Source organism: Eucalyptus grandis, chromosome 11 (genome assembly GCF_016545825.1).
Source record: "Eucalyptus grandis isolate ANBG69807.140 chromosome 11, ASM1654582v1, whole genome shotgun sequence".
NCBI classification, from domain to species: Eukaryota; Viridiplantae; Streptophyta; class Magnoliopsida; order Myrtales; family Myrtaceae; genus Eucalyptus; species Eucalyptus grandis.
Genome location: NC_052622.1, coordinates 29,359,514 through 29,381,738, shown reverse-complemented (window position 1 = coordinate 29,381,738; position 22,225 = coordinate 29,359,514). Strand labels below are relative to the sequence as shown.

At 40.2% G+C, this 22,225-nt stretch overlaps 1 protein-coding gene and 1 pseudogene across 1 annotated transcript; one reads left to right on the top strand and one right to left on the bottom strand.

Annotated features, from left to right (window-relative positions):
* Positions 1 to 16,674, top strand: part of LOC104427620 — a 29,140-nt pseudogene extending 12,466 nt beyond the window's left edge.
* A 945-nt stretch (positions 16,675 to 17,619) lies between these two features.
* On the bottom strand, positions 17,620 to 20,786 carry LOC104425696 (probable glucan endo-1,3-beta-glucosidase A6). The gene is made up of 3 exons (XM_010038467.3): positions 20,355 to 20,786; positions 18,957 to 20,261; positions 17,620 to 18,202 (listed from the first exon to the last, which is right to left on the bottom strand). Exons 1-3 carry the CDS (start codon positions 20,410 to 20,412, stop codon positions 18,165 to 18,167), a joined length of 1,401 nt encoding a protein of 466 aa, XP_010036769.2. The 5' UTR covers positions 20,413 to 20,786; the 3' UTR covers positions 17,620 to 18,164.
* Positions 20,787 to 22,225: the final 1,439 nt, after the last annotated feature.

Sequence of the window (22,225 nt, the reverse complement as noted above, 5' to 3'; positions counted from 1 at the left end):
AGCGAATACTTGTATACAAAAGAGAGAGTCTATATTTGTGAGAGACCTTGAGGAGGTGTGGTAAAACATCTACACTGTGGAATCAAGGCAAAGCTGTGCTGTAACTCATCTTTTGATCATAGTGAAATCCAGCCGGTGGGTCATCGGTGCGGAAGAGTGGACGTAGGCTTGGAATAAGCCGAACCACTATAAATCCTGTGTTCAATTTTCTCTTCCTCACTCTCTCTACCTCAATCGTATTTCATTTTGCTAATTAAGAGAGAATTTACTTTCTATCATATGTTAAAAATTGCTTCCGTATATCGATAAATTGTTTAGGCACCTATTCACCCCCCCTCTAGGTACTCATACTAGCAATATCAATTGGTATCAGAGCTCGTGTACTCACTTTGTTTGAAGTGTTTTACTTCAGAGTTAAAGATCCATGGCTAGTATGCTAGCACCGGCTGATGGAAGGGCAAAGCAATACCGCACCACCCTACTTTGATGGAAAGGATTACAACATCCGGAAGAACAAGATGAAAGCTTTCCTACGATCAAAGGATCCTCTGGAATGGGACGTTGTAGAAAAAGGAATTACTCCTACCACTGCATCGCCTCGAAAGAGGAAAAGAAACTGAAGAAACCATCGGAATGTCTCAGGAAGAAATAATCAAGAGACTGATACTCGATGCAAAAGCAATTTACTCCTTATATTGTGCTTTATCACCAACTGAATATAATATAATATCTTCTTGTGGTACAGCAAAAGAAGTTTGGGACAGATTGCATATCACCTATGAAGGAACAGATCGAGTGAAGGAAACAAGAATCAACATTCTTCTCGGTCAATACGAAGCCTTCAGAATGAAACCAGGAGAATCAATATCCGACATGTTTAGTTGTTTTACGTATATTGTGAATGGTCTTGAAAATCAAGGTCAACCAACTTCGATCCCATGAAGGTAAACAAGCTACCGCGTGGACTCTCAAGGGATTGGAATCACATAAAGACTTCGATAAGAGAGACGCAGAGAATCATGCCACTATCTGTCGACGAGCTGATTGGAACTCTTCAGTCCTATGAAGTGGAAAGGATCAATGAAGATGAAGATCCAAAAGGTAAGAAATCCATTGCATTAAAATCAAATGATGATTCTGATGTTACAGATTCTCGAAGATGATATGGACGATGAGGAGCTTGCTCTCATGATAAGAAGATTTAGAAAACTGAATAGAAAAGGAAGAAGGTTCAACTCAAAGAAACAAAGCTTTCAAAGACAGCAGACCAAGTCTCGTTGATGAGGAACCAAATAAAGATGTAGTCTCGCTTTGAATGCAAGAAAAGGGACACATCGTACCCAACCGTCCTCTTCTCAAGAAGAAGAGAGGAAAAGCTGAAAAATTTCGAAAAGCTCTCAAAGCCGAAACCCGGAGTGATACGAGTGTGAAGAAAGTGATAATGAATATGCCAATCTATGTCCGATGGCACAATCGACTCGGACTGGATCGACTCAAGATCGACTCGAGCAGTGAATTTGAGGCAAGTGATTTCAAAATTCCTGTTAAAGTTTCTAAATATATTGATGAACTATGCTTTAGTCTTAAGACTTCTCTCAAAAGAATTTCCGAACTGAAAAAGAAAACTCAGCTCTAAAACAAAAGGAAAATGTTTTAGCGAAAGAGTTAAAAGTCTAGACTTGTTTGTTTCCAATCTTAAAGAAAATGAAGATAATCTTTTAAAAGAAAATGCTTTTTTAAAAACAGACTTATCAAATATATCAAAGAAATTTTCTATAGGGTCTGAAAAACTTGAGAAAATTCTTTTCAAACAAAGACCTTACTTCAATAAGTCTGGTCTAGGTATGACAGAAGAATCAATTCCCTTGATTGATTTTCCTAAAGTAAAAGAAAGAATTAAGAAAAGACTCTCGAGTGAGGTTTACAAAAATCACTTCAAGAAAGTTTTTGTAAAACCTGTAGGTAGAAATGCTCTCAGATGTTCTAAGTGCAACAGTCCGGATCACTTTGAAAAAAAGTGTCCTATGGTATGGAAACCTGTTAAGAAAGTATGGGCTAATACTGTTTATCTTACTAACACCAAAGGACTACCAAAGAAAGCTTGAGACTCTCTTTCAATTGCAGGTGTCCGTCAAAGAAAAGGTAAAGTGGTATCTTGACAGTGGATGCTCAAGACACATGACAAGAGACTCAAATTGCTTCATAAAGCTTGTTCAAGTAAATGGTGGAAAAGTTTCATTTGGAGGAAACAGCAAATGAAGTATTGTGGGATTTGGAACCGTGAAAATTGGAACTCTCACAATAAGTAATGTTTCCTTAGTGGAATGACTCAATTACAATCTTCTCAAAGATTAGTCAATTGTGTGATACTGGTTTCAAGATCTTCTTTCAAGAAGGAACATGTTACGGAATCGAAAGACTCTACTCGCCTTTCATGGGTCGAAGACATGGAAATATCTATCTTCCGGATGTGAAACCAAATGAATCGCAATGCCTTATCTCAATTCAAGACGAAGCAAGCTTATGGCACAAAAGCTTGGTCATGTCAACATGAAGCAATTAGCCAAAATTTCTTCAAAACAGCTAGTTCGAGGACTACCCAAATTGCCATACCAAAAGACTGATTCATGCACTCCATGTATTCTGGGAAAGCAGGTAAGAAATTCTTTTAAGCCAATTAATTATGTCTCTACTAATCATGTACTACGCTTGCTGCATATGGATCTCTTCGGACCAACCGAACTCAAAGTATTGGGGGTAAGAAGTATTGCCTAGTAATTGTTGATGATTACTCCCGTTTTACTTGGGTATATTTCCTTGCAAGTCTGAAACCTTTTTGTATTTTGAAAAATTTGCTAAAATGGTTCAAAATGAAAAAGGATGTGTTATATCTAGTATAAGAACAGATCATGGAGGTGAATTTGAAAATCAAGATTTTACAAAATTCTCGTGATGAATCTGGCCGTAAGCATGTGTTTTCCTCTCCATATACTCCTCAGCAAAATGGAGTTGTGGAAAGAAAGAACAGATCTCTTCAAGAAATGGCTAAAACTCTTTTAATTGAAAGTAAAATTTCTTCTCGATTTTGGGCTGAAGTCAAGTTTGTTTCAACAAAGATGCTATATCATCAATAGAGTCTTCTTAAGATCTATTCTTCAGAAAACCCCTTATGAGTTATTCAAAGAAAAGAAGCCTATTGTTTCATACTTTCATGTATTCGGTTGCAAATGTTTTATATTGAAAATGCAAAAGATCGAGTTGGTAAGTTTGAAGAAAGATCGATGAAGGTATCTTCCTTGGATATTCTACTTCAAGCAAAGCCTACAGAGTCTATAACAAGAAGAGCCGACCGTGGAGGAGTCAATGAATGTCAAATTTCAAGACTCAACAAAGGATGAATCAAGTCGACTCATCAAGAAGAGTCCGAACCTCGCTCCGCACCCTCCAAAGTCTACAACTCAAGAAGCATCTCGGACTGAAAACCAGCTTCAAGATGTTCGTGAAGATCCAAACAAAGAAAGAGATCATCAACCGGACAAATCAACGAATAACCGGAAGCATAAGTCCAGTCATCCCAAAGATCTTATAATTGGCGAAATTAATGAAGGAATTCGCACTGCATCCAAAAGGCGAGAAGAGTCTAGTCTTTGTGGCACTCGTTTCGAAATTGAACCAAAGAGCATAGAAGAAGCTTTATCGATGAAAGCTGGATTGAAGCTATGCAAGAAGAGCTCAGATAGTTCAGCATAAATGATGTCTGGGAATTGACATCCAAACCAAAAGGTAAAACTGTTATTGGAGCTAAATGAGTTTTCAGAAACAAGATGAACGAGAAAGGAAAAGTCGTACGAAATAAAGCAAGACTCGTGGCCAAGGGATATACGCAAGAAGAAGGAATAGACTATGATGAGACTTACGCTCCAATGGCAAGGTTAGAAGCTATTCGACTATTACTTGCGTTTGCTTGTTATAAGAATTTCAGTTATTCCAAATGGACGTCAAAAGCGTCTTCCTAAATGGATTTATCCATGAGGAAGTTTATGTGGAATAACCACCAGGGTTTGAAGACCCAAAGAAGCCAGACTCAGTCTTCAGACTGAAAAAGGCTTTGTATGGGTTAAAGCAAGCACCCCGAGCTTGGTACGACAGATTGAGTAAGTTTTTAATACAAAATGGTTTTGTCAAAGGTAAAGTAGATACGACTTTATTTATCAAGAAGGAAAACAAAAGTTTCTTACTTGTTCAAATATATGTGGATGACATTATTTTCGGATCCTCTAATGAGAATCTGTGCAAGAAATTTTCTAAGTCTATGCAGGATGAATTTGAAATGAGTATGATGGGAGAATTAACATTCTTCCTTGGTCTTCAAGTAAAACAATTGGAGGAAGGAACTTTTATTTATCAAGAAAAATATGCTAATGATCTTGTCAAAAGGTTTGGACTGGAAAATGCAAAAAGGTCGACATTCCAATGTCAAGTTCTTTAAAGATAGACAAAGATGAAGAAGGGAAGAAAGTTGATCAAAAGCTGTACAGAGCATTATTGGATCACTTCTTTATCTTACGCCTCTAGACCTGATATTTTGTTGAGTGTTTGCATCTATGCTAGGTTTCAATCAGATCCTAGAGAATCTCATCTCAGTGCTGCGAAACGCATCATTAAATACGTCGCTTCATCATCAAGCATCGGTCTTTTGTATCCTAAGAAGGGAGACTTTAATCTTCCGGGATATTCGACGCGATCTGGCCGGTTGCAGAGTTGATAGAAAGAGCACTTCAGGAACTTGCCAGTTGCTTGGAAGCAGGACAGTGTCTTGATTTTCAAGGAAACAAAGCACTGTGTCTCTTTCAACAACAAAAGCAGAGTATATAACTCTTGGAAGCTGCTGTTCGCAAATTCTATGGATAAAACAACAGCTAAGAGACTTTGAAATTGAAGACTCATGCACGGAGATTAATTGTGACAACACCAGCGCTATCAACCTCACCAAAAATCCAATTCTCCACTCAAGAGCAAAGAGATTCGACATCACTTTATTAGAGACCATGTTCAAAATGGAGATGTTTCAATTCAATTTGTTGACTCAAATAATCAACTGGCGGATATATTCACAAAGCCTTTGGAGAAAAATCAATTTGAGTCTATACGATCCAGACTCAACATTTTGAGGTATGAGGATATCAAAGTCTAAAGACTTTCGACTCGGAGCTTACAAGACTTTATCTACTTGTCTTGGCTCGACCGTCGACCGTAAGTCTTTCTCTCTCAATCTTATCTTGAAAAGGTACGATCATCGATCAGAGTGTTTAAATTGTTGCTATATTTAATTAACGTAAATATTGCAACGATTCATTTTCAAAAGGGAAGTTATTTTTTAAATAACTATTTTTATGGATAAAGACAGTTATTTTGAAAAGGCATATTTTTATTTCCTTTGTGACAGTTCGTTTACTCTTCGTTTTAACCGATTGTGCACTATCGATTTCTCTTCACTTTTCTATTCACTTTTCTCTCAAAAACCCTAGAAAGCATCGATCCTCAATTCCCGTTTGTCTTCTTCGCTCAATCTTCAAAAAGTTGTCATCTTTTCGGGAAAGTCAAGCAAGGAATCTTCCAAACACCGAGAAAGATGTCATCTTCACGAAAGTCCTCAAGAATCGCAAGGGGGACCACAGAGAATGAGTGAGGGGCCTACGCACTTCGATCTTACCAAGATGAAGTTACTCCGCATCAACAACCGAGCCCACAACATTCTCGGCGGCGTCGGTCTTCTCCATCTAGTCCTCAAGGCGGTGTTCATCAGCATCAAGAAGAAATCATCGAGGATGCGGACTCGTAAGAGTTCAAAAGCCCGCTTTTATTTACAAGCTATATCGTGCCTTAAAAGGAATTCGTACTCCTTTGAACTATGTTGATGAGTTTCTTAGAGACAAAGGATATAGGAACGAATATATCTTTCGCGAAAAATGGAAAGTTTGGGAATCGCTCGTAGAGGGGTGGCGAGGAAACCCTTGCGAATATCCCAAGTGATCCTCGTGGATCGGGGACCGAATCTCGTAGATGGGAATGACAATGACAATCTGTTTCAGTCTATTTCAACCGAAAATGGGTATTGCGGCTGAAATTCAAGGAAAAAGGGGAGATTTGTTCGGATCAAAGGAACAAAAGGATGCACTCGAAATTGCTGAAGCGTGGGGTAATAAACCCTAGGAGTGTGGACTTTGATTTTCTAGATGCTGTGAAAGTGAACTTGAGGGAAAAGTTCAGTTATCTTCAACTTGAAAAGTTTTGCTCTGACTCAACTGAGGCTTATGCTTGAATTGACCGCATATTTCTATTCAAATCTTAGCCGTTTGGGATGCCAATAGATTCTCCTTCAAGTGTTAAAGAACAAGACTATGTTGTGGATATGGATATGCCGGCATGTGTTAGAAGTTGAGAGAGGCGATATCAACCAATCAAAGTTTCCATTGCTTTGGGGGGCCACACTTGAACCGGTGAAGGACAGGAGAACAGGATGAGAAGATCACCTACTCACGGATGAATGCATTCAACATCTTGCTTCACAAGATTATGATCAATTGCCTTCGGCCGAAATCAACTTCCAAAACCGATGTTTCAAGCTCGAGGCAAAGTTGATGTATGCCATCCTCTCGTGGTAAGAAGTTTTCTCTCCCTCATACTTGTTATGTTTCACATGTATAGAGCAGTGATGAAGGACGAGGTCAACTCCCTTACCCAAGCCTTGTTACAAAATTATTCGACATCCGAATATTCAGCCTCCGCAAATCTTTTGTGTTCGATCATGCGATCATATGGTGGTAGGACTGAAAATGGTGACCAAAATGCGTCCAAGGAACCGAGCAAGGAATTGGAGAAATTCAAGGAGAAGACTCCTCGCTAAATCTCATCAACTCTCTTCGCTGCTAAGAGAAAAGGGAAGGAGCCCATGGCTGCTTCATCAAAGAGAAGAAGAGCTCTCCTCGTTGAGGATGAAGATGATGACGAAGACATCACCATCTCTCGCAATGGCTTTGAAGAATTTAGGTCGTCCTGTTCCACGTAAAGAATCGGAACAAAAGACGAAAGAAGCAGAGGAGAAGGAAGAAGAAGAAAGAGAAGCGAGCAAGAAGCGAGAGGAAGAAAGACCTGAAGAAGAAAGAAGAGAAGAAGGACAACCCGAGGAAATCTCTTCTCCACCCGTAGGCATGGAAACAGGGGAGATCGGGAGAAAGGAATGACGTCTTCATATCCCGATGCAAGTGAAGGAGTCGGGCCGCTCGCCCGCACCCGTAAGATGTTTATGCATCTCGCCTTCCGAAAAAGGTCATGAAGTGTCATCGCCAAATCTGCAAGATTATGCTGATCTACCATCTTCGCGATCGAGCCGAAGCAAGTACTTAGACCGATAATGGAGTAGATTTTCGCAATCATGGATATTCTCTTGGAGATGAAAGGTCGATTTATGCCTTGGGAAGCGAAGTTCAAAGTTTGAAGAATGAAAGTCAAGCTTCTTCCTGTTCATTGAATGATAAGATGCAAGCCCTCTCTATTCAGAATCAGGCAAATGCCAAGAGTGAGGAGGTTGTACAGCTGAAGGAAGACTTTAAAAGGCTGGAAAGCATCGTTCAGTCTATGGAAGATTTCCAGCTTGTTCGCATTCCCAAGACTTCATCTCATCCTTTTTAATGATGACAAAAAGGGGGAGAGATGCATGATTTGATCAAAAACTTTCAATCATTTTTTAACTGTTTGTTGGATTGTGTTGTTGTTTAACTGTTTTTGACAGACTTTGACTTTGTTTTGTGTCTGGATGAGATTTGAACTAGACTTGGATTTGACTGCTTCTATTAACAAGTATTGATATCTTATGGATGGTTTTATTATATACTAGACTAACCTATTTTCTATGGTTGCATATTCTAGTGTTAATCTTTTAGCCATTCATCTCTATAAGATATGCATATGTGTTTGAGAAATGTTTTGCGGTCAAAGTTATCCAAATCTGCAGAAGGTTTTGTCACCATCAAAAAGGGGGAGATTGTTGGAGAAATCTTCGTGAAGTGTTTTGAAGTTGACAAAACGTTTCCATCTGCCTAGTCCGAAGGTCGCAGACTCGTTGGTTAAAGTCTCGAAGACTTCCTGGACAGCCGACTCAAGACCCAAAGTCTATCCTCATTGACAGTCTCTAATCCGTTGAAGAAAGGTTATCCGTAACCGGATGTTTTGTTCAGATTTAACCTTATCATCTAGAGAAGATCTCGTGGTTGGAGAAGACGTATAAGAATCCTTTGATTGATCAAGATTGATTCAATGACTGAAGATTCGATGATTATCTAAATATTATTGGAAGGTTCTACTTATGGAAACCGAGATCCTGATTGTATGGGCGAACAGGATTGATGGGCTATCAACACGTTCCTTTAATAGCTCGAACAATCTTCCTAATTGATTCCGTCCAACGGGTAGATTGGAGGAATTCCTTTGGTAAGTGCCAACGGGTATGATGGCATAAAGGAGTATATAAAGAAGACGTTCTTAGTTGTTCGAGGAGTGCGCGATAGAAGAATTCCAAAGTCTGAAGCTCCTATTTGTTTAGATAAATCTTTTGAGCGAATACTTGTATACAAAAGAGAGAGTCTATATTTGTGAGAGACCTTGAGGAGGTGTGGTAAAACATCTACACTGTGGAATCAAGGCAAAGCTGTGCTGTAACTCCTCTTTGATCATAGTGAAATCCAGCCGGGGGTGTCGGTGCGGAAGAGTGGACGTAGGCTTGGAATAAGCCGAACCACTATAAATCATGTGTTCAATTTTCTCTTCCTCACTCTCTCTACCTCAATCGTATTTCATTTTGCTAATTAAGAGAGAATTTACTTTCTATCATATGTTAAGAATCGCTTCCGTATATCAATAAATTGTTTAGGCACATATTCACCCCCCTCTAGGTACTCATACTAGCAATATCAACAATACCCCAGCTTGGACAAGTCTGAGAACTGCAGAGAGATTACTCATCTTCTAGATTATACGCTGTGTCTTCCAAGCACACTTGATAGATTTATTGATCACGAAAAACTCCACCCTTAGTCGAGGGAAAAGGCAAGTAGAACTAGACAACTTAGAAGATGATGAAGGATCACGGCTCCTATATATGAGACTGCTTAGGAGGAAATGTATGTCTTTCTGGTGCATGACTAATCCCTCCTTAACTAATGATTAGGGCCGAAAACACTCAATGATTCTAAAAACACTTGGTGATTCTTTCTCTCTTTTGTTTTTGTCTTTTGCTTAAAAGCAAACGATTCTATCTTTTGAAAGCGTCATTGACAATACCTCTAATTATATGTATGATGGTATTGATGACTTTGAAGAGACTAATAAGTTTCAGTGATTCTAAAAATAGTCGGTGATTCTTTCTCTCTTTTGTTTTTGTCGTTTGCTTAACGATTGTATCTTTTGAAAGCGTCATTGATAGTACCTCTAATTATATCTATGATGGTACTGATGGCTTTGAAGAGACTAATAAATATATATACACTTAATTGATCGTTTTATTAATAAAGCTTCAGACCCCCAACGCATAAAAGAGACAAGAAGAGTACCCCAGCTTGGAAAAGTCGGAGAACCACGACAAATCAGTCAGACAAGAGCAATGCTAAGGGTCTTGAAAAATATCTATCTTAAAAATTCTCTATCCCATTGCTTAGATGAACAAAAGGAAAATATTTCTATCGTCTACAAAAGTTTTTTAAAATATAAATTATTTTATATAATGAGAACATTTTCAATCGATTGGTTATTTCAAGAGATATAATTAATTATTTTTGGAGAAATATTTTTTCAATCTTTCATTTTTTGTGAAATTAACAGAAGCCAAATGTGCAAAATGCGGAGATATTTTCGTTAGCACAGTGCCAATGCTGGTTAGGCAATAGCTCCAAGAACGAAATATTTGTGTGCGAGTGTGTATAAATAGATGCTTGGCCTTTGGAGCAAAATATAGGCAAGCCACCAAAAGCCACTCGATACTCACCAATTTGGGATCCTTATCCTTTCTTCTTCTTCTTCTTCAGAAGCTGAAAAGAATGGCGGGGAGTGCCATCCTCTTTGAGAGGAGGAAGGAGAGAGAGTAGATACGGCCATGGATTCTCTCCAGCTCAGATTCAAGCTCTTGCCGCCATCTGCGAAACCCTAATCCCTTCCGTCTCGCTCGACTCCATCAACCCCAAAATACCACATGATGATCCGGCTCTGCATGGCTTCTACAGCGCTTCTGGGTCTCAGCCTTCTGTTCCCGACGAGGTGAAATTATCTTTCTCAATTTTTTATTAGGGAAAATTCGAAGAAACAGAAAAAGTAGTTAGCTATTTTTATTATCACATTTCATGAAGCATATAACCTTTAATTAATACATCTTTGGCGGCCAATTATAGCCTCCGACACTTTTTAGTTTCGACAGGTATTTTTGTCTAGACTCATGTTGCTTGAACCACGTACTGGCAGTATATTTTGGTCACGTGCTTTATGTAATTTGTCTAGGATTTTAGATGTTTTGACATGATATTATCAGTTCGGTTTCTTCGTGCCACTCATTTATTTATCTCTAAGTGTGAGATTACTCCCCTGTTCTTCCATTTCATCTACCTTTTAATTGAGAGAAAATTGTTAAGCGCCTCACATCTTCTTCTAAGGTTCTATTCGTTTTGCAGAAAACAATTTACAGAAAATTATTTTTCATATTTTCATGCATTTGTTTCACGAAAAATAAATTGCTTGGGAAAAATATATTCCTCACTTGGTATCTCTTATCTCATACCCATACAAACCCTCAATTCCTCCTCCTCCTCCTCCTTCTTTTTTTAACTCGAATTATTTTTTATTTTTCTTTTCTTTGTTTTCCTTGTTCTCTTTATTGGCTAGTCGCTGGCCATTGTCTTGGCAAATTGGCGAGCGCAAGTGTCTAGCTCGAGGCTCATCGATCTGGTGAACCTCGAGGCCAACAAGCAATGGAAAAATCAATTAAAAAAATAAAATAAATGAAAAAGAGTGTATGGAGGAAAAGATCTTCCTTACAAAACAAAAGAAAATATTTTCCACTTTATTTTCATATTTCATTTGAATATTAGAAAATAATTACATTTTCTGGAAAATAGCTTCTTAGAAAATATTTTTCAAAAATGCCACATTTTCTGCAAAATGAATGAAGCTTTAATGTACTCTTCCTCTCCTCTTCCCGAAATTGGAATCAATAATAATATTCCATTTGTTTCACGACAATGTATCAGTTTTTGAAAAATATTTTCCAAAAAATCTTTTTATAAGAAAATGACAATATTTTCCGATATTTGATTGAAACTTAAAAATGAATTAGAAAATATTTTCGCCATTTGGTATGGAAAATCTATTCTTGAGGAAAATTATCAAAAAGTTCCCTAATTATTTTTTTTTTTTTTTTTGTTTTTGTTTATTCCTTTATTGTGGTGATGGATAGTGATTGGTCATAGGCGACCTTGAGCTTGCCAAATTCTAGCGAGCCAAGCCTTCCCAACCTCAAGCGAGGCTCCACTCACCAAATCTAACAAGATCAAGCTCACTCAAGGCCGATGAGCTTAAAGCTCGCCATAGGCCAACAAGCCTAGAGGCCACACCAAACAGGTGAGCTTGAGCCTTGCCATAGGCATCTGGTGAGGTCTTGAGCCTTGCAAGATCGGTGACCTTTGAGCTCACCACAATTCGATGAGGCTCAAGCTTGCTTGTGGTTGGTTGTTGACCGTCATCATGGCCGACGACTACTTGAGGAAGAAGAAAAAGAAAAAGAAAGAAAAGGAAATAAATAATTGAAAATTTGATATTTCAAAAAAAGAAAATAAAAAATAAAAAGAAAAGAAAAAACAATAATAATGAGTGCACGGAAGAACATGCTTGGTCTAACTGAAAGAAAGAGGAGAAAATCTACTACTTTTGAAAGTGTCTTTTCTTCTAGACTGTTTATTTCCTGTTAACCAAACGCTGATTTTTTTTTTCCCCGGAAAGTTGTTTTCTATAAAATAAATGGAACCTAAGTAGATGGCAGGCCACTGGAAGGAGAGTAATTAGAGTATGCGTTGTCAGCAAAGCAATGAATCTTCGCAAGCAATTTTGTTCGCCGTTTGTTCAGTGTTTAGTGAGAATGTGAGCGGTTAAAATACTCACAAAACAAAAACATGAAGTATGAGCATCAAACCTTGCAAAAAAAAGAAGAAGAGGTAGGCATCAAAATTCTCTTGCAAAACTATGGGCACGTCATCGCTCACAACCGCAATTTCAATGTTATTTTTGGGGTCTGGCGCAGAGAATTTTGGTCTCACATCCAGCCTGAGGCTTTTGAAGAGTATTTTCTGGGAGGGAAAACAGATAGAATAAAAAATAAAAAATAAAAGTGGGGGTTTGGCAGGCTTAGTCCATTGGGTCATGATGGGCCTGAGCGGCACCGGCCCGTTATCCTTTCACTGAGCTCGGAGACCTAAAGGCCGGCAGGGCTCTTCGTGAAGTTAATAAACTGTTCAGTTCCTTATGCGTTGGGCGATGTGGGACTGCTGCAGCTGTTGGCAGTTTCCCCGTCTCCCTTTCATCCAAAAATTCATGTCCACGCGCACGCTTTGATTCTTGACTCACTGGTTCTCGAAATTTCCTTCTGTAGGATCGCTTTATCTTGTCCGGAGAAGTGGCTGATCCGTGCTGTGAGAGCCAATCCCTAACTTGATTCTTTATTTTATATTATAAGCAAAAAAAAAAAAAAAAAAAGGCTTTTCATATGAAGTTTCATTTGGATACTTATGGATAAGATCAGTTATTTCAAAATTAAGAATAGAAAATTTTTATTTCTAACAATTTAGAAAAGTGATTTTATCTAGCTATTTTTTTTTTTCTTAGATTGATGGATGGAAATCTTGGCGTGGAAAGAATGCAATTCTCTTCTATCCAAGACCGTGCATTGTCTTGTTTTCTTACAAGAAATTTAATCGAAATTCCAAAAGTTTGCCCCTTTCTTGTTGTTTCACTTCGAACTGTTAGTGATCTAATTCTCTCGTGGAAAACTAATCGTTACACCAAACCAATTTCATAGACCAATCTCAATACATACGACATGACCCTAATTTCCTGTTATATAGTTCACTTCTATCAGAACCCATGGCAAGTGTTCGTTTCTGATTTCTTCCATGATAATGGAGAGCAGGTTGCAGAGATTTTGACAAAGAGGGCTCAACGCCAAGTTGTCGTGATGGTGAGCATAGTGCTGAAGATGCTGTCCTTCAGGCTGGGCACGCTCGTGCTGTGCTGGGGCTCGTGCTTGGCTTCGACATGGCCATTCATCCTCAACTTCTCTGAAATGCCTGTGGAGAGGAGAGAGAGAGTTCTCATGAACTGGTCGAGACAGAAGTTCGTGGTTCCCCTAAGAGTTGTCTTCGTGATGATCAAAATTTACTGTCTCTTCATCTTCTACACTAGGGTAAGGTTACCTTTTTTTTTTTCTTTTTTTCTTTTTTTTTTTAGTGCCTCTATAGTTTGCACCAAATTATTTCACAAATGACAATGGCAAATTGGCAAAGTGCACTTTAAATAGTGGATCCTTTGAAACGGTTAATTAAAATTCAAATCGCATCATTTTTTGTGAATTAATTTCGTAAACCAAATTCAATAAAGGGGAGAACTTTTATTGTTCCGTGCTAAAAAATACAAATCATTTTCCATGCTCGTAGACTTTAATTAGTGATGGTAAAAAAAACCGATAGATGATTTTTTATATGAAGCAAATACATGCTATTGGGTAATCTATTTTTATAATAAATTAGTAAATATAATTTAAAAGTTCTATAAAATTTTCTCCAATTATGCCAAATTGTTATTTAGTTACCATCTCTCATCTGAATTGGTTACAAACGTTTATTTGATAATTTTTCTATTGGGTTACTTAACCCGGAAAAGTTAGTTAGTCACTCAAATATATGCTAGTAATTTCATATAACAATCAATAAATTAAAGGCATTTGTGAGAAAACTGGTAGTCTAAAAAAACCAAATAAACATTTCTAACTAGTTTAAATAAGAGTTCGAAATATAAAATTAGTTCGAAAGTTAATCCTAGAAATATGATTGATAAGCAAATCAATGAAAAGTGGCAACTCAATAGTATAGTTGGTAAATTCAAGAAAAAAAATGAGTTGGGGAAAAAAAGATGGTAAGAGGCGTTTGTAAAAGAATACAAATAAGAGTTTGTAAACGGTGACAAAAGTTGATAAATTAAAAAAAAAAAATGCTACTGAGTCAGTCAAATGAGAGTTGGTAATGGTAATTTAATTGGAAAAAAGTTGATAAATCATATAACAGTTAATTAATTAAAGGTGTTGATAAGAAAAGCGAATAAAATTTGATAAAGTATAAGAATTATTGACAATTTTTGTTCATATTGTACAAGTGGTTATCCAAGTTATAGGAAAACTTGTGACATATAATCTTTCTTCCGCCAACAGTTTTTTTTTTTTTTTTTTTTGAAATCTACAACTTTGAAAGAATTTGTTCTTATTTGAAACGGGTCAAGTAGGCGTCCAGAACTTTTGAAGATTAGTGTGCCACGCTAAAATAATACGTAGACATTGATTTAATTCTGTTCTTCTTTTATCTTCCTCGTTTCCTCTTGCAGACAGATGAAAACTCAAACAACCTAGCATGGGAAGCAATCGGGTACCGAGTGGACAAGAGACAGAAACCCAACGAGTCCCATAACAAGCAAGAGAGGCCCCTTCAAAGAGGCCTTGTGGAAACCGTGCATGAAACTGACTCATCCCTCATTCAATCCCTCACCCAGAAGGGACTCAAAGTCACTCAAATTCCGCAGCACAACGCCTTCAAGATCAAATGTGACGTCGTCATCATCGGCTCCGGCTGTGGCGGAGGCGTTGCTGCCGCAGTCCTCGCACACTCAGGCCAAAAAGTGGTCGTTCTTGAAAAGGGCAATTACTTCGTCCCGCAGGATTACTCGTCACTAGAAGGGCCATCACTGGATCAGCTGTATGAATCCAGCGCACTGCTGTCCACTGTCGACGGGAAAATCGTGGTCCTAGCCGGCTCCACTGTGGGCGGCGGGTCCGCTGTGAACTGGTCGGCTTGCATCAGGACTCCGAGCCATGTCCTGAAGGAATGGTCGGTGGATCACAAGATAAGGCTTTTCGGAACACCTGACTATGGTTCTGCAATGGATGCTGTGTGCAAGAAGATTGGTGTCACTCAGAAATGTGAACAGGAAGGGTTTCAGAATCAAATTCTCAGGAAAGGGTGTGAGAGTCTTGGCTTGAAAGTCGAAGCTGTCGCTAGGAACTCATCAGAGGGTCATTTCTGTGGATCTTGCTGTTATGGGTGTAGGACAGGGGACAAGAAGGGGACCGATTCAACGTGGTTGGTGGACGCAGTAGAGAATGGAGCGGTCATCTTAACGGGTTGCAAGGCCAAGAAGCTCATTCTGGAAAATACCCCACATGGAGAAAAACCCAAAAAATGCTTAGGAGTGATTGCATCATCTGTCCTCAACAAGGACGTCACAAAGGAGCTTCACATCGAGGCTAAAGTGACGATCGCTGCGTGCAGCGCAGTCTCAACACCACCGCTGCTGATCTCAAGCGGCCTGAAGAACCCAAACATTGGGAGGAACCTGCATTTGCACCCGTGCGCTTTCGCTTGGGGGTATTTCCCAGAGAATCTGACTGGGATCCAAGGCAAAGTATATGAAGGAGGAATCATCACTTCGCTCAACAGGGTTGTCTTGGAAACCGGCGCCCCTGTCCCAGCGATTATAGAAACTCCTTCCCTCGGGCCCGGCCTATTTTCTGCCTTATGTCCTTGGACTTCGGGCGCCAACATGAAGGAAAGAATGAGAAAGTATTCGAGGACTGCCCATCTCTTTACATTGGTCCGAGACAAGGGCTCGGGAGAAGTGAGAGAGGAGGGGAAAATCGTCTACAACCTAAGCGAATTCGACAAGGAGCACATGAAAATCGGGCTGAGGCAAGCACTGAGGATACTGATTGCTGCAGGCGCTGAGGAGGTGGGAACGCACAGGAGCGATGGGCAGAGGATGAAATGCCAAGGGACTAAGGAAGAAGACATCGAAGAGTTCTTGAACGACATCGTGATCAGTGGAGGGCCCACGTCAAGAGAAGAGCTGTGGAACTTGTACTGCTGTGCACATCCCATGGGAAGTTGCAGGATCGGGGCTAGCGAGAGAGATGGTGCAGTGGATGAGAGCGGGGAGAGCTGGGAAGCTAAGGGCTTGTTTGTCTGTGATGGAAGCTTGATGCCTACAGCAATTGGGGTCAACCCCATGATCACCATTGAGTCCACTGCATATTGCATTGCCAAGAAGATTGCAGAATCCTTGAGCAGTAAACAAGAAGACCTCTGAACTATGACTGAGCTAAATGATTCATATATGCTGCATCTCGTTCTTGTTGTTGTTTACTAGAACATGTCACTTCCCGGATCCAAATAAATCATGATGTAAGATAATATAATGTCCGGTGAAAGTTATGTCCACTTTATCTTTCTAGTTGAAGACGATGTGAAGTTACTGGTGTAGGATCTTGTTTCTGCATAATGCTTTTTAGCAGTACATCCATTCCTTCATGTGTCTGTCAAATGCTTCACTGTGTTGGTCTCTGTATTCTGAAGCTTTCCTCAAGGCAGTTGTGACTCAGGAGGTTTAACATTTCGGCATCATGGCAAATTAGGTGGGAATTGGGAAGTAGTTTAGTTAACAGTCAAGTGCAGAATCGAGCAGCCTAGACAAATTCCTCAGGTTGTGCAACTAAGACAGGATAAGAAGACTCAGCAAAACTAGGAAGACCGATTAACGAAATCCGCATGTTGAATCTTGAAAACAATTTCACTGTACAAGTTTGCCATCTTCTAAATATCACAGAAGCTGGACTTAGGGTTGATCTAATTGGATAAACAACTGAATTTTCCGAAAATCAAATGTCATCACTTGCTTATCTAGTTGCCTGCCAAACTGGGTGCCTACTGCTGCGATCTCGAATTGGAAATTTTCGGAGCAAAAGGAATCAACGCAAGAACCTCCTTCAATATACAAACCAAAAAAATAAGCCAAATCAGCTGAACGCCACAAGAGAACAGGTAGCTGGAAAGTGCAGAGAACGCCACAAGAGAAGTGGACCGAGTTCTTACAACAGTTGATCAGGAAATCTGGAATAGATGTGTGGAAGTTGCTAAACTTGGGCAAATGAACCGAGCGGACCAAGTATTTTCACGCTGCTTGTTTTGACCGAGTTCTCACAAACATGTACAGAGTGACATGAAAATCTGCCATCAAGTGTTGAATATGCTTTTTCTATTAGAATATCCACTTGCAGTTTTGCCTCAACACTTCTTCAACCATTTTGCATATCGGTTTTGAAAATATGTAAGAGATTACTTTGTTTGAGGAAAGCTTTCTAATACACAAGTGGCCTAATACGCCATTGATTTGAGAGAGTGGATGATTACAATCTTCACATCAGGGTGATTAAGGCATTTGTCTAAAATTTCTTCTCCGCTGGCAGTATATTCCCAATTCTTTCAAATATAGATTTCAATCTGCAACCATCTTTATTCGTAGGAATCCAAAGAAGGAAATGTCAAGAAATAATCAGTCATGTTTTCAGCAATATCGTCAACTTATAATCCGCAATTGAAAAAAAAAATTACAGCAGCAATGCTTCATATGAATTTAAAGAAAGAGTCTGTCTGAACATGCAGAAATAGCTGCTTGCCATGGATCATCAACAAATTGTCTCAATCAGAAGGTAGGTAAGGTCGAGTGTGGTTTGAAAAATGGTGGGATGTAGTCGTTGAAACCTTCTAGTAGCAATCTGGAAACCAACGCAACTTTTGATGAAACCTGACTACTGATTTCACCTGCCCATCATTCATCTAAGGCTCGTTGTGATGACACAACCAAAGACGATGAAAACGATTGACTTGAGTTTGCCACATGCCCTAGAAGTTTGGCTTAATCAGTAATATCCAAGTTGTTCCAAGAAAATATGCTGTCAGAGGGGACAAGCACCCGAGTCCTGAAGAGGAAAAACGGAGAAGGTGGCATCACCTCTTCTAGCCAGTCCAAGTTCTTCAGAGAGTCACTGCAGGGAACTCGCAGGATCCATAACCTATCAACAACATTTAAGACCACCGTCAATATCCATCTATGATTCCACGTACGGGAATCATCATATAGCCTCTGTCCAAACACGGTTAGCATCAAATTTCGTTGGCGTGGTTGATTTATCAGAGATGTCAGCATCAACATTTGTTGAAATGGATTAAGACCGGTTGATGTGGGAAATTCAATCGAGGGAGAGGATAAAACACAACCACAGAGGGAGAAACAGAGACGAGGAATATCAAAATTTAATGAAGAAATGGATAGCACACAACGAGGTGTCAAAGGGGTCGGGTAAGACAAATTGTCCGATCATCCAATTACTTCCTCCGATTTAATTAGTTCATTGTCATGACATGAGCTTAGCAAAACATGGTGAGACTTCTTCAAAACCTGTGTAAAACCAAATAAAAAAAGAGAGAATAGAAGTAAAATTGAGAATACCTATCCTATGCTCTTCACAAAGAAGATAAGATTCTGCGTTTATTTTGACTTCAAAGTATATACCAATTGTAATTGGCCTGCTACACTTAAAATGCATCCAGTGCGTAACATCATAGCTTGTGAAGTTAGAGCAAGATTCTCCTCTAGAACTCCTTAATGAGCAATGTCTATCAAACTGTAGCATTTCCGACAGAATTAAAAAGCAAATTCGGAGAATATCAACAAATAAAACCATTGAAAAGAATTAAGAGACATATCAAAGAGCAATAACTAGATAATTAAGGGAATAATCAAAGCCGGGTTTTGGTGAATCTTACTTGGGTCTTCGATGGTTTGAGTGGCCAGCCCATTGAAGTAACAAGACCCGCCCGTCTTCCTGAACTGGGCCCAGTAGGAGCTGAACGCGTAGCTCGCTTGCCGGACCAGCGAACCTTTTCTATGGCAGGCCTTGCCCGGTTGGATCGGCCCGCAGGTCGCGTTCCCCTGCGAGCACGCGTACGACAATGCCGACGCCAACGCGCTCCGGTTCGCTCGCTTCGCCACCACGCACCATATCTTCCCCTCGTAAGGCTCGTTGTTCGTCGGCGCCGGCAACTTCCCGTACTCAGTGTCCGGCGTCTCTCCGCTGAGATCGATGTCGTACACGAACGAATCGTTCGGGTACAACAGCCCGAAGTGCCGCTCCGTGCCCGGACCCGTCTTCTGGTTCTCGTTGTAGAGCGCGAACATGAAGGAAGGCAGGACCCAACCGGGTCGAGCCGGTGTCCCGATGGCCGGTCGGGCCGAGAGCTTCTTGACGACGTTGCGGTTGTACGTGGCGGCGTTGTAGATGTTGGCGCCGATCTGGTCGTAGTCGCCGGCGTTGGGCCAGCCCGTCTCGGCGATCCAGATCGGGATGTTCGGGTACCCGAGTTTCTTCATCGCGAAGGTTACCGCGTCCACCATCTGGTCGAAAAGGTTCGTGTAGACCAGGCCGGTGCCGGGGTCCTTGACGGTCACGTTCTTGGACTCGAACAGTGCGTAGTTGAGGTCGATTGTCTTCGGGTCGGAGGACCAGGCAAAATACGGGTACACGTCGATGAAAAAGAAGGATTTGGTCCGGTTCAAGAACTGGAGCATCGGCTTCATGACACGGTCCGACACGTCGAGCCTGAACGAGCCGCTCGAGGGCGGGTATGACGTCGCAAGAACGTCCATCGCTAGCGGAGTCCCCACCTTGACCTTGTGGTGGACCTTGTGCCTCTTCAGGGCCTTCTTGACCTTTCGCATCGCCGGCACGAGGTTGAACCAAGTCGTGTTGTCAGCGGAGCTGAGGATCTCGTTGCCTACGAGGAGGTACCGAATCTTGGTCGCCGGGTGGAAAGGCACCACATTGGACCCGACCCACGAGTCGGCGAGCGTCTGGTTGACGGCGATGGCGTTGATGAGCTCGTTCGGGACCATGACCGAGACTTGAATGCCGGTGTGCTCAAGGGCTCGGAGAATGCTCGGGTTGGCATCGTAGATTTTGACGCGCTGGGCCTTGAGCTGGTGCTTGATGAGCCAGACGGACCGGGTCGGCGACGGGAGGTTGTTTCCTAGCTGGCCGTAGTTCACTCCGATCTTGCTCGAAATCTCCGCACCTGCGAACACAAAACCCCCAAGAGTGAGGCTCGAAATAGACAAAACCCATATCAGCATTGTCGAGATTCCACGGAAGAACGGAAGGGACTCACTGCACAGTGCAAGGAGCAGAGAAGAGAAGACGAGCAGATGCAAAAGACCCATTTGCATCGAAATCAACGACCCCGCCTCTTTCTAACCAGGAGCCCTGTTTTCTATCTACCCCAAAGGTTGCAACTTTCTTCTTTTTCTTTGGGTGGTCAATGATGGCTGAGACTGAGAAGCCAAGAAGCCGAGAAAGAGACGGGGGTATTTGAGAAACAATAGAAAAGGGGTTAAGGAGATAGGTGGAGATTGGCGATAAGGGAGATTGTAACAGATGTTAATGCTCGGACGTAGTGTCGAAAGACGCGGAGATTTATAGAGATTTAATGCGGATTTACTAGAATTTTTTAAGGACATAAGAAGATCCGGGCTTCAACGAATTGTCTGTTGGGACCCGGGAGAGGGAGAGGGAGAGAGAGAGAGAGATTCGCCGAATAAGGTCCTTATTATATTCTGTCGCAGGAAACGTCTGGTGAGAAAGAGAGAAACAGAGAGGGGGTGTGAGGTCGGGGATGGAAAGGAAAAGTTTAAAGATGTGAAAGAGGAAAGAGGAAAGGGAAGTGAGTGGGGGCCATTACATTTGGCGTTTTGCTTTTTGCTAGGTTCTGTCAGAAAGTGGGAAAGAACAGGAATAGGTGACTCGGATCGAGAGAGAGAGAGAGAGAGGGCGATGTCGAGAGAGAGGTACGAACTAGCCGTTTCGAGTGGGGACTCCGGTGTCGGGCAATAAAGTCATGCCAAGGATTGAGGTCAATTATTTCTCAGTGGTTAGCGCTTTAGGGTTAAAGCGTTCTTCTCTAGATTAATTGTATGGTCCATGAGGCATGTCCAATTTGGGCGTGAGCATCATTTAATTAGACCACTTATATGGCAAGTTCCGTATCTTTGACTGGCTCGAACCTTATTAATGATTATGGATGATGTGGTTTTTTTGGGGCTAATTTCGAATGTTTGTTCCAGAGAATTAAATCAATCTGGAGTATCGATACTTTCGAATCTTTATAGTTATAGAGTAATTATGAGATGTTTGCTGATCGGCACATGCGGAGGAGCAAATGCAAAAAGGTTTTAGAGTTTGTCTCTCTTTTTTCCGCTTTAGAATCATTATTATAGGGATATGGCACAAGAAATAATTTGATGGCATGATGATAACATGTTGAATGGGTAATCATCCACTAACTTGAGACAAAGAAGTGAAGTTAAAGATATCTAGCTCTAGCAAAAGAGAACTTTTCATTTAAATCACATCTTTTAATCATGAAGATATTATGTGAGCCTCCTCATAACTAACAACTAAGATAGACAATTAGATATGGTCTAGTGAATTCAAATCCACTCGAAATATTTTTCTAGTAAAGATGGTAGGATGTGATTGGATAAAAATTTGTTGAGAAATTCACATAAATTGATTTTGTTAAAAACACAATTTATATGACATTCTTGACCCAAATATATTTTTTCAAGAAAAATACCAATTTAGTTTTGAGTTTTGACAAAATATGATTCTGAAATTTTCCTTTTTTGAGAATGGAAACAAAAATAGTCTAATTAATAAGGGTATATTCCTAGGAATAATTTATTTCAAAAATAGTTCCTTTTTATTTCTATTCCCTAGTATAGTTTCTAAATAAAATAACGCATTTAGTAATTGCACAAAATTTTTATTTCTAGAATAAAAAATAAATATAAATGTATTTGGTATGATCCAAAATTTTTTTCGTGATGTATACTTTTTTTTTTTCAGTTTTTTAGTAATTTTTTAAAGATTTTTCTCTTCTTTTTTTCCTTTCTTATTCTTCCTCCTCTATTCCATCAGGGCGATGGACGGCGGTGGGTAGTGACAAGCGTTGAGTCTCCACCAACCAAGTATAAGAGGAAG